At 39.4% G+C, this 12573-nt stretch overlaps 1 protein-coding gene across 1 annotated transcript in view; it reads left to right on the top strand.

The window, feature by feature from the left end:
* LOC124233823 (nck-associated protein 5-like) overlaps nt 1-12573 on the top strand; it is a gene marked incomplete at its 3' end in the record, with an annotated part of 547928 nt that overhangs the window by 510031 nt on the left and 25324 nt on the right. Inside the window, exon 7 of the mRNA XM_046651057.1 lies at nt 10358-10445. Coding sequence (XP_046507013.1) covers nt 10358-10445 — 88 coding nt within the window. The remainder of the gene's footprint in view (nt 1-10357; nt 10446-12573) is intronic.

The raw sequence follows: 12573 nt of genomic DNA, 5'->3' as shown, positions 1-12573 counted from the left end.
TCTTTTAATTGGATTGTTGGTTTTTTTGTTGTTAAGCTGTATGGGTTCTTTATATATTTTGGATATTAACCCTTTATGTGATATCTGGTTTGCAAATATCTTCTCTCCACTGTTAGGTTGTCTTTTTGTTTCGTTGATGGTTTCCTTTGCTGTGCAGAAGCTTTTTAGTTTGATGTAGTCCCGTTTGTTCATTTTTTCTCTTGTTTCCCTTGCCTGGTCAGACATGGTACTTGAAAATATGCTGCTAAGACCGATGTCAAAGAGAGTACTGCCTACGTTTTCTTCTAGAAGTTTCATGGTTTCGGATCTTAGCATTCAAGTCTTTAATCCTTTTGAGTTGATTTTTGTGCATGGTGTAAGGGAATGGTCTACTTTCATTCTTTTGCATGTGGCTGTCCAGTTCTCCCACCACCATTTATTGAAGAGACTCTCCTTTCTCCATTGTATGCTCTTGGCTCCCTTGTCAAATATTAGCTGTCCATAAATATGTGGGTTTACTTCTGGACTCTTGATTCAGTTCCATTGATCTGTGTTTCTGTTTTTGTGCCAGTACCATGCTGTTTTGGTTACTATGGCTTTGTAGTACTTTTTGAAATCAGGGAGTGTGATACCTCCCGCTTTGTTCTTTTATCTCAGGAATCCTTTTGCTATTCGGGGTCTTTTGTTGTTCCATATAAATTTTAGGATTCTTTCTTCTATTTCTGTGAAAAATGTTGTTGGAACTTTGATAGGGTTGCGTTGAGTCTATAGATTGCTTTAGGAAGTGTGGACATTTTAATGATGTTAATTCTTCCAATCCAAGAGCACAGAATATCTTTCCATTTCTTTGTGTCTTCTTCAGTTTTTTTCAACAATGTTTTATACTTTTCAGTGTGCAGATCTTTCACCTCTTTGGTTAAGTTTATTCCTAGGTATTTCATCCTTTTTGTTGCAATTGTAAATGGGATTGTATTCTTAATTTCTCTTTCTGCTACTTAGTTGTTAGTGTGTAGAAATGCAACCCATTTTTGTACATTGATTTTGTATCCCGCGTCTTGACTGTATTCCTTTATTGTTTCTAAAAGTTTTTTTTATTGGATTCTTTAGGGTTTTCTAGATATAAAATCATGCCATCTGCAAAGAGTGACAGCTTCACTTCTTTTCCAATGTGTGAATCCCTTTTATTTATTTTTCTTGCCTGATTGCTCTGGCTAGGACTTCCAATACTATGTTAAATAAGAGTGGTGACAGTGGGCATCCTTGTCTGGTTCCTGTTCTTAGAGGGATAGCTTTCAGTTTTTCTCCATTGAGAACGATATTTGCTGTGGGTTTGTCATATATGGCCTTTATTATGTTGAGGTATTTTCCTTCTATACCCATTTTATTTAGAGTTTTTATCAGAAATGGATGCTGTATCTTGTCAAGTGCTTTCTCTGCATCCATTAAGATGATCATGTGATTTTTATTTTTCATTTTGTTAGTGTGTTACATAACGTTGATAGGTTTGTGGATTTTGAACCATCCCTGCATCCCTGGAGTGAAACCCACTTGATCATGATGTATGATCTTTTTAATGTATTGTTTCATTCAATTTGCTAGTATTTTGTTGAGGATTTTTGCATCAATGTTTGTTGGTGATATTGACCTGTAATTTTCTTTTTTCGTGTTGTCCTTGTCTGGTTTCAGTATCAGAGTAATGTTGGCTTCATAGAATGAGTTAGGAAGCCTCCCCTCCTCTTCAATTTTTTGTAAGAGTTTGAGAAGGATAGGTATTAAGTCTTCTTTGAATGTTTGGTAGAATTCACCAGGGAAGCCATCTGGTCCTGGACTTTTATTTTTTGGGAGATTTTTGATTGCTTTTTCCATCTCCTTACTGGTGATTGGTTTATTCAAATTTTCTACTTCTTCTTGGTCCAGTTTTGGAAGGTTGTATGTTTCTAAGAATTTATCCATTTCTTCTAGATTATCCACTTTGTTGGCGTATAGCTTTTCATAGTATTCTCTTGTTATCTTTTGTATTTCTGAGGTGTCGCTGTAATCTCTCCTCTTTCATGTCTGATTTTATTTGAGCCATCTCTCTTGTTTTCTTGGTGAGTCTAGCTAAGGTTTTGTCAATTTTGTTTATCTTCAAAGAACCAGCTCTTGGTTTCATTGGTTTTTTCTATTGTTGTTTTGGTCTCTATTTCATTTATTTCTGCTCTGATTTTTATTATTTCCTTCCTTCTGCTTGTTTGGGGCTTTGTTTGTTGTTCTTTTTCCAGTACCTTTAGATGCACTTTTAGATTGTCTATTTGGGATTTTTCTTCTTTGTTGAGGTAGGCCTGAATTGCTCTAAACTTCCCTCGTAGAACTGCTTTTGCTGTATCCCACAGATTTTGGCATGTCGTATTTTCATTTTCATTTGTCACCAGGAATTTTTTGATTTCTCCTTTGATTTCTTCATTGACCCAATCATTGTTCAGTAGAATTTTGTTTAATCTTCACATTTTTGTGGCTTTTCTGGTTTTCTTCCTGTAGTTGATTTCTAGTTTCATATCTTTGTGGTCAGAAAAGATGCATGGTTTTATTTTGAACTTCTTAAATGTATTGAGACTAGTTTTGTGGCCTAATATGTGATCAATCCTGGAGAATGTTCCATGTGCATTTGAAAACAATGTGTATTCTGTGGTTTTTGAGTGGAATGCTGTATATGTATCTACTATGTCCATCTGGTCTAATGTGTCCTTTAAGACCAGTGTTTCCTTATTGATCTTCTGTTTGGATGATCTATCCATTGGTGTGAGTGGAGTGTTGAAGTCCCCTACTAGTATTGTGTTACTGTCTATTTCTCCTTTTAGGTCTGTTAATAATTGCTTTATATATTTAGGTGCTCCTATGTTGGGTGCATAGATATTTACAAGTGTTATATTTTCTTGTTGGATTGTTCCCTTTATTGTTATGTAGTGCCTGTCTTTTGTCTGTTGTTACAGTTTTTGTTTTAAAGTCTATTTTATATGATATAAGTATTGACTCCCATTTTCTTTTCTTTGCTATTTGCATGGAATATCTTTTTCTATCCTTTCACTTTCAGTTTGTGAGTGTCTTTAGGTGTGAAGTGTGTCTATTGCATGCAGCATATACATGGATCCTGTTTTTTTATCCAGTTGGCCATCCTTTGGCATTTGATTGGAGCATTTAGTCCATTGATGTTTAAAGTAGCTATTGATAAATACGTATTTATTGCCATTTTGTTACTTTTTTTCCTGGGTGTTTTAGTAGTTCTTCTCTGTTCCTTTCTTTTTCTCTTGCTCTCTTCCCTTGTGGTTTGATGGCTATCTTTAGTAATATGTTTGATTTCTTTTGTCTTACTTTTTTGCTTGCTTATTATAGGTTTCTGATTTGTGATTACCATGAGGATCCTTTTCAATATTCTATGTATATAACAGTATATTGAGTTGATAGACTCTTTAGCTTGACCTCTTTCTAAAAGCTCTTCCTTTTCACTCCTCTCCTCCCACATTTTATGGTTTTGAAATTACACATAGTCTCTGGTTTAGTGTGTGTCTACCCATTACCCTCTTATCATTGAAATAGGTAATTTTAGTACATTTTTCTTTTAACCTTCATATTACCTTCACAGGTAGTTGATCTGCTACCTTTAGTATATTTTTACCTTTACAAGTGATTTTATTGCCCAGTTTTTTGTTGTTGTTGTTTTGTTTTTTTTTGAGAGATATATATATATATTTTATCTCTATCTGTGGTCATTGCTTTCCCACTTAAATAAGTCCCTTCAGCATTTCTTGCAGAACTGGTTTCTTGGTTATAAACTCCTTTAATTTTTGCTTGTCTGGGAAGCTCTTTATCTCTCCTTACATTCTGAATGACAGCCTTGTTGGATAGAGTATTCTTGGTTGTAGATTTTTTCCTTTTAGCACTTTAAATACGTCATGCCATTCTCTTCCCGCCTGTAGGGTCTCTGCTAGGAAGTCTGCTGATAACCTGATTGGCTTCCCTTTGTATGTCACTTGTGGCCTTTGTCTTGCTGCTTTTAGGATTCTCTCTTTGTCTTTAATTTTGGACTGTTTAATTATAATATGTCTTGGTGTGGACCTCTTTGGGCTTATCTTGTTTGGAGCTGTCTGTGCTTCCTGAACTCGCATGTCTGTTTCCTTGCTCAGGTTAGGACAACTTTCATCTATTATCTCTTCAAATAAATTTTCTGTCCCTTTGTCTTTCTCTTCTCCTTCTCAGACACCTATAATCCGAATGTTAGCATGCTTGATATTGTCCCAGAGTTCCCTTAGACTGTTCTCATTCTAATTCTTTTTTCCTTTTTCTGTTCAGCTTGGGTGATTTCCTCTAGTCGTTCCTCTAGCTCATTGATCCGTTGTTCTGTATCCTCTACTCTGCTATTGAGTCCCTCTAGTGAATTTTTCATTTCCAGTATTGTATTCTTCATTTCTGATTGTTTTTTTTAATATATCTTCCAGTTCTTTGCTGATGAGCTCACTTTGTTCATCCAGTCTTCTCCCAATATCTGTGAGCATCCTCATGATATTTTGTTTGAACTCTTTGTCGAGTAGGTTGCTTATTTCTGTTTCATTTAGTCCTTTTTCTGGAGTTTTGCCCTGTTCCTTTGCTTGGTAAGTATTCCTTTGTCTCCTCATTATGCCTCCTTCTCTGTGCTTATTTCTATGTATTAGGTGAGTCGGCTATGTCTCCTGATCTTGTAGAAGTGGCCTTATGTATGAGATGCCTTATGAGGCCCAGCAGTGTGCTTCCCTCTCATCACCAGTCCAGAAGATGCAGGAGTGACCCCTTTGTGGGCTACTTGTGTCCTTCTGCTGTGGCAGGGTTGCTCCCACTGCAGGTACCCAGGGAGTCTAGTCTTTCCTTCCCTGGCCAGCTGTTTGTAAATCCAGTTTGGGAAGCCTCAGCACCGTTGGCTAGAAAGTCTATCAGCACAGTCCTATTGCAAATTTCCTCTTAATTGGCTGATACCCAGTGTAGCTGGTTGCTAGGCCCAGGGGCTTACAGTTGCAATAAGCCTCAGGCCTACAAGGCTGTTGTCAGTTCTCTTAGGAGTGCAGCTGAGTGGGGCTAGCCCTAGGCAAGGAGCGCTCAATTGTTTCAGGCTTTGGAAGGTGGGGCTGATCCTTTTTATGGCTATTTGTGAAGCACAGGTCTGCTGCTGCTGCTAAGCCTCACCTCCCACAGGACCACACACCACAACACAGTCCTGGTCCATGCATACTTCTCAACCCCCTGGAGCATACCCCAACACTGCACTGCAGAGGCTCCCACCCCTCCACCAATGCCCCCCACAGTTCACCTGGTCTTCACACAGGCCCTGCCGCACTCAGGCAGACACCCTTGCCTGCCTGTAGAGGATCAAGGCACCCAGTAAATGCAGGCTGAAAAGTAGCCTGAGGGCTTGCTGTTAGATGGGGTCAGTCCCTAGGGCGGGTTGCCTGCCCTGGCTGAACTGGATTAAATCTGTGCTCTAGTGGGCTTGGCAGAACCCTGGGCTAACAGGCCAACGGATGAACCTCAGTGGTGCCCACTGGGGTCTGTGTCAGCACATCTGTATCAGCTCAGAACAATGGCCCCCACCAATGTCTCAGTCTCCGGAGAGGATCCTCCTCTCACCAAGATGCCCCCAGAGCCCACCACGTGAGTCTCGTTTCACCAAAGGACTGTCAGACTTCTCTCTGGTGATTTTAGGTTGCTGCAATGAGTGAGTTTGTGCGTGGACCCTTTAAGACCCAGATCTTTTCGGCTTTTGGCCAATAGCTTTTCTGGGGGTATCCTCGCTGCAGTTAATAGCCAGCAAAGACAGACAGTAAGACCCCCGTCTCAGTTGCGCTGAGTCTGAAGGATGCTTATAGCAGTATCGGCCCCTGCTCCAGACCTCACTCCTCCAGGGAGGGCTGCTTACCTTAGGGTGGCTCCCACCTGGCCAGCTGAGAAGCTCCGCTGTTCCCAAAGGTGGCTTTTTTCCTCTCCGGCAGGAATTACTGCCTCTTCTGCCTTAGTCAGGACTGTCCCTTGTTGTGGAGCTTCTTTTTATCCAGTTTTCAGTTTTCAATCCGGGGTAATTTTTCCACAAATAGTTGTAACCTGGTTGTGTTTGTGGGAGGAGGTGAGTTCAGAGTCTGCCTACACCGCCATCTTGACGAGATCTCGGAATCTATTTTTAATTAAATGAAATTCGTACATTTATATCTATGTTACCTGAAATATACTATTTGCATATAAATTTGGTTTATTTTTTCTGACTTGTGTAGGACTTACCTTTCTAAATATACAGTAGGACTTATTACATCTCACTAAGTATAATTTAGACCTATATATATTTTTAGTTATGACAGCTACCTGACCAGTATTTAGGGGAAAAAGGGCTTAGTCTCAGGTTGAACAAAAGGAAAAAAGAGAACTAGAAAACATTGATTAAGGTCACTGTTTAACAGTAAATTGCATGAATCAGTAACTTTAAAAAAAAAACCCTCTGCCCATGTCTGACCTGAAGAAAGAAATTGGCTTACTTTTAGTCGCTTTTGGGAAACAGATGGTGGAATTGTTCTCTGTGCAGACTAGTAATGCAGTTGCTCATACATCAGCTATCAAAATAATAAAATGAAGTAGAATGTCATTGGGCATCAGACAACAATGGATGATGCTTCACAGTCTTTGATTTTCAGGAAAATAAATAGAGAAGTTTGCTAAATGAGAATTAAAAAAAACGAAGGTGTCATCGGGGAATAAGTAATGGTATATTCTCAGCAGGTTCAAAATATTTTCTCTGTGACCAGATTCATGAAGGTTATGAAAAGATGAGACAACTTAATTTTTTACCCAGAGTTGATATGGGTCCCTGCAACTCTGTTCCAAGCTGTAGCTTAGAAATGTAATTGGTTTTAATTAATCATGAAGTAGTGCCAGGAAAGTGTTCACAGTATTACTGTGGGTCTGGGCTGCCTGAGATTCTGTTTAACAGCTTCCTATCGACACTCTTTTTCCTTTTTTTTTTTTTTAACTATAAAGTCAAGAAGAATGGGGGAGGGGCCGGTCTGGTGGCATAGCAGCTAAGAGTGCACATTCTGCTTCGGTGGCCCAGGGTTCGCTGGTTCTGATCCCGGGTGCGGACATGGCACCACTTGGCACACCATGCTGTGGTAGGTGTCCTACATATAAAGTGGAGGAAGATGGGCACGGATGTTAGCTCAGGGCCAGCCTTCCTCAGCAAAAAGAGGAGGATTGGCAGTAGTTAGCTCAGGGCTAATCTTCCTCAAAAAAAAAAAAAAGAGAAGAGTGAGGGAAAGCTGAACAGATAGTTTTCTTTTTGATCACCAACTTGGGCATAGAACTTTTAATTATACAGAGAGATAATTCAGCAAGATAGGCACTGAGACAGAGTTGCATTTTAAGTTGTTAAAAAAGAAAAGACAAGATTTTATTTTAACTGAGTTCTAATTATTGGGCCATATTTAAGCCAAATGTTTATAAATGAATGAAATAAGGATTGAAATAAGAAAGACCTCCAGCCTCTGTTCTAAGGTTGGAAGAAAGTAGACTAATATTTAAAAAATCAGAGGCTAGTCCCTGATCTGTCATACACAAGCTGAGTGGTCTTGGGCAAGCCATCACCAGTATCATTACTTTTCTTGTTTGTGATCAATTTGGCAAACATTGTGGAAAATCCACTACCATTCAAGAGATTGTCTCTGCTTATAAAAAATGAAATAGAATATCAGAACTTGGCTCTGATCACTTATTTCAGAATTCGTGACTTCTTCACACATATTTTTTGCACATAAACCTAGTTTGTCTCTTCTACCAGATCTTAAGTTCTCCCCAGGTCAGCAATGATGGTGTTGCCTTCTTGGGTTCAGCATTCAGTAGGTGCTCACCAAGATAACTCTGAGATAGGAGTTGTGACTCTTCATTTAAAATCACTTTCCTGAATGTCATTAAGGCCTGGCAAAAAGATGCTGCTGTCTTTACAGAGAGTAAAAGTGGTTTAATCCTAACTCCCTATCCAACTAACAATGATCCCATGAGTAAGCTCTAACCTTCTGTGCCTCGGCTATCCTATCTACCACATAGAGAAAAAGATATTTTAAAAGTATATTATAATGATTAATAGATGAGAGAGTTCTTTGACAAGTTAAAAGTGGTGTTTAATTTTATTATCAATAATAATATAAGATTTGTGAAAACATAGGGACCAGATTTTGCCTTTCTGCCTGGATGCACAAAGAGGTGTCTTGTATAAATGTGTGGTCACAAATCATTCTCTGAGCACTCCTAATCAGTGTCCACCATCTTCTTGAAATCCTACGTGGGTCCTGGTGGCAGCCCCTGTGAAGACAGAATTCCCCAGTTATAATCCAGGTTTGGACTGGCTCGGTTGGTCTGCAATTTCTTCACTCTGTGCTAAGTAGTTACATGTCATATGAGAAAGGTTGGCATTTTGAACCACACTACTTTGATTACTTAAATGGTCTTGCCACTTCAGGGAATTGGTAGGCCCCCTAGAGGCCTTAATTTGCCATGCTAGAAACCCTCAGTAAGAGAGAGAAGCTGGATCAGCTTGCTTTCCCACACAACTCTCTTAAACTAGTGTCATACTGAGCTTCTAAAATACATGCTTGTGGATGGGACTGGAAGAGACAACCAACTCAGATTCTAATCATGAGAGCACTGTATCTGGTGCATTTAATTAGCCATCCTACTCTCAGAGTTCTGGTCTGTAAATCCTGATGGATGGACCCCATGGACAGGTCATTCAAACTCAGTTTGAATATACATGGCAGATGCCTGGGACAGAGTAAGTACTGAGTACTTTTTAAAATGAATTAACAAAGGATTCATAAAATGTCTGCTGAGTACCTATTTTATCCCTAGTTGAGGGAGACACATTAAGAAATATATGACATGGTTCTATAGCAAATATTATAATTCAGAAGACAAAAATTTGAGCATTAAAGTGGGGAGTTTTTTTGTTTTTTCTTGAAGAAGGTTAGCCCTGAGCTAACATCTGTGCCAGTCTTCCTCCACTTTATATGTGGGTCGCTGCCATAGCATGGCTGATGAGTAGTGTAGGTCCAGGCCTTGCGAACCCAGGCTACTAAAGCAGAGTGTGCTGAACTTAACCTCTATACCACATGGCTGGGCCCTAAAGTAAGTGGGGAGTTTTTCTTCTTCTTCTTCTTCTTTTTTTGATGAGGAAGATTGGCCCTGAGCTAACATCTGTTGCCAATCTTCGTCTTTTTTCTGTCCTCCCCAAAACCCCAGTACATAGTTGTATATCCTAGTTGTAGGTCATTCTAGTTCCTCTATGTGGGATACCACCACAGCATGGCCTGATGAGTGGTATGTAGGTCTGTGCCCAGGATCTGAACCAGCGAATCCCAGGCCACCAAAGCAGAGTGTGTGAACTTAACCACTTGGCCATAGGGCCGGCCCCAAAAGTGGAGAGTTTTTAAGTGATGGAATGAATGATTTAAAGTATAGAGATCTAAGAATTCAAAGAAGTGGGGAACCAATCAAGAAGTTTCTTAGGAAGTGAAACTTGAGGTGAGTTTTGAAAGATGGATGGGCTATGAGAAGATGAAAGCATGTTGGAATTCTAAGAAGTAGTAACAACATGAGACAGTGTCTGGAAATTGATGTGTGTGTTTTATTCTACTTTTGGGCAATGTGGGGGGGGATTCAAGAGGGATCTTCAAAACAAAATAGGATTATAACATAGAGTATATTTTATAATATAATCATAGAAATACTCATAAATGGGTTCTTATATATGGGTGGAAAGATGTTTATTGTTTGAAATGGCAAAAATTTTGAATTCCCTCAGTAGGGGAATGGTTAAATAATTTATGGTGCATTCACATCATGAAATACTAGGAAGTAGTTGAAAAGAATAAAGTAGATTGTGTGCTGACATAGAAAGACCACCATGGAAAGACATAAAGTATATTAATGGCAAAAATGCATTCATGTAATATTTGTCAAATTTGAAAATTGATTTTAAAAAATCAAAGTGGTATTTCAGGAAGATTAATCTGGTGACATTGTGTCAAATTAAAAGAGAATGATTGAAAGTGAAGAGGATATTGGAAGATGTTTGCATGAGTAAAGATGCAGGAGGCCAAGGCTGGGGACCTGAATGGTAAAGAGAAAGAGAAAGAACCCAGAGACATCTGAGGAATGATTTTAAATGACTTCGTGACAGATTTTTAGTATAGGAGATGAAGGAGAGAGAAGAGAAAAGAGATTTCCAGGTTTAAGCTTAGGAAATATACACTAAAGAATGGTTTCTACTAACTGGAACAGACCTGTGTTAATAGGAAAACCTTCTTTAAAGAAATTCTTCATTTTTTTTGTTTCTCAGGATGGAAGAAACAGTACGAAATCTATTGCAGAGTCAAGGACCTGCAGAACAGAAAAAAGAAGAAACTGTTAATATAATGGTCTATCAGGTACACCATGTTTTTTTCTCTTGACTGGGTACTGGTTGGCTTGTTTTTCTCGTATTTCTCCAACTCTGTCTTCCCTCACCCAGAGATAAATAAACAAGTATGGTCTAGATCCCCGTGCGGGGAGCCACACAGTCACCTCTGTCTAAGGAATCATGTACACATTTAACTCATTCATTTCTGGAATTGAATTTCTGAAATGAACCCCTCCAGTTAAAGAGATCATCAATTTGGTTGTAGGAAGGTACAAAAAATGAGTTTATAGTGAAACAGAGAGACCTGTAAGAGTATTGCAGTACTCTGTGGTCAGGGCCATAAGAGAGGTAACCACAACATTCTTTGAGAATACAGAGGAGGGAGTGACTCATGCTGTCTTAGGAGTTAAGGAATACTTCCCAGAGCTTTGACATGTAAGGTGGGCCTGAGGAATAGAGAACAAGAGGAAGGACATTCCAGGCAAAGGGAAGCCTAGGTAGAGCTGCAGTGGTGTGAATTTCCACGCAGGCTCATGGAGAATAAGAAGCTCAAGAGAACTACATAATGGCCTGGTGAGATCAAAGTTTGACGGTGAGACTAAGGGTGCATGGAAGAGCTGGATCAGGTCGTGCTTGTGTGCTGTGCTCATGGGGCTGGCCTTGCATCTTGGGCAATGTGGAGGCTCAAGAGGTCCAAAGGAAATAAGTGGTCAACGAAGTAACAAGCCCTTCTCATCTTCTAATAGCCCTTACCTCATGGTTCTTTAACACAAGCAAGGTAGCCAGGCTGGGAAGCAGAACATCTAATGTGAGTGTGACCCACGTTGGCCACACTGACGAGAAGGCTCAGGCAGGGTGGGAAAGAGAAATACAGCAGAAAGAGCACAGGCACTCTATATAAATATATTGAGGACTTTTATTGAAAATCACTTAAAATCACAAATGGAGACCCAATATCCATTGCACAACTATGCACGGAAAGCTAAAAAAAGCTAAAGAAGGCAAGGAAATAGGCAGAAATTTGAGGTAATCACTGAGCAGCCCTAGGTTTTGCTGGCTAAAGAGTAAGTGAGTTTAGGGGGCAAGCATAGGAACCAGTTGGTAAAGATAATTTCTCACTGGCTTCCCTGAATTCATGGGTTCAGGGCTGTATAACCCAGCTTGTTATGAAGAAGATTGGGAGGAATCTGATAATAAAAGTCATAGTATCACATTAAGTTAAGATCTAGGCAGAGTTAGTCTTAAGAAGTCTATGTCCGAAATAGTTGACTCTTGAAACACATACAGGGCTACTTATGACAATGGGGACAACTGTTCTCTGTTTCCAGTGAAAATAGTGCTAGGAGTTGCTAAAGCTACCTCAAAGGAGGTTAAAGTTAGCTCCATAAACACAGTAGAAAAATCACTAAAATTCCTTTCTAGGGAAAGAGTTTAGATTCTTCTTGAGGGGGCGGCCTTTACATGGGAATGCGTGCTCAGCTTTTGCTGACGTGTGGTTGTCTAAAGTTGGGATAAGGATTCAAGTCCTGCCAGCCCTGAGTCTCTCCTAGATAGTATATCTGCTTTGGTAAGAAATGGAGGTGTAAGTAAAAAATGGGACTAGATTCTGTAGTAAGGGGTTCTGTGCAGCCTAGAAGGATCATATGAATCTGAAACTTGTCATTTGTTCCCCCTCACATGTAACACCAGACTTCAATTATAACTAAATAATTCAGCCTCGCTCTTGTGCTTTTTCCAATCTCCTCACTGTGGCTCTATTTCATCCAGGTTCTAATTTTCTTTTGATCATTTTTTTCTAATCTTTCCTTCAGTTATTAGCCAAACCTGCAGTGTAAACACTTAATATCATCATCAGAACTCATTTTTGGATCTGGAAGCTACTTAGAAAAACAGATATACTTTAAAAAATGTGTTTTCAATCTACTCCCCCTCTCTGCCTCTCTAGGGAGGAGATGGATGTTAATTTGAATTAATGCTACACAGAGGGGATTTTTCAGTATTGCTCTAATTGGCCTTGGGCTCATTATGTGGAAAATGGGAGACGGACATGGGTTACATGACTCATAAAGATCATGTATACATTCAACAGATATTTATTGAGCTTCTAGTATGTAATAGGCATAACTTTGTTCTCTGGGAATTCAAGAAATGAGAAT

The sequence above is a fragment of the Equus quagga genome, unplaced genomic scaffold, assembly GCF_021613505.1.
Source record: "Equus quagga isolate Etosha38 unplaced genomic scaffold, UCLA_HA_Equagga_1.0 252_RagTag, whole genome shotgun sequence".
Taxonomy (NCBI): domain Eukaryota; kingdom Metazoa; phylum Chordata; class Mammalia; order Perissodactyla; family Equidae; genus Equus; species Equus quagga.
This window is presented reverse-complemented; position numbering and strand designations above follow the sequence as displayed.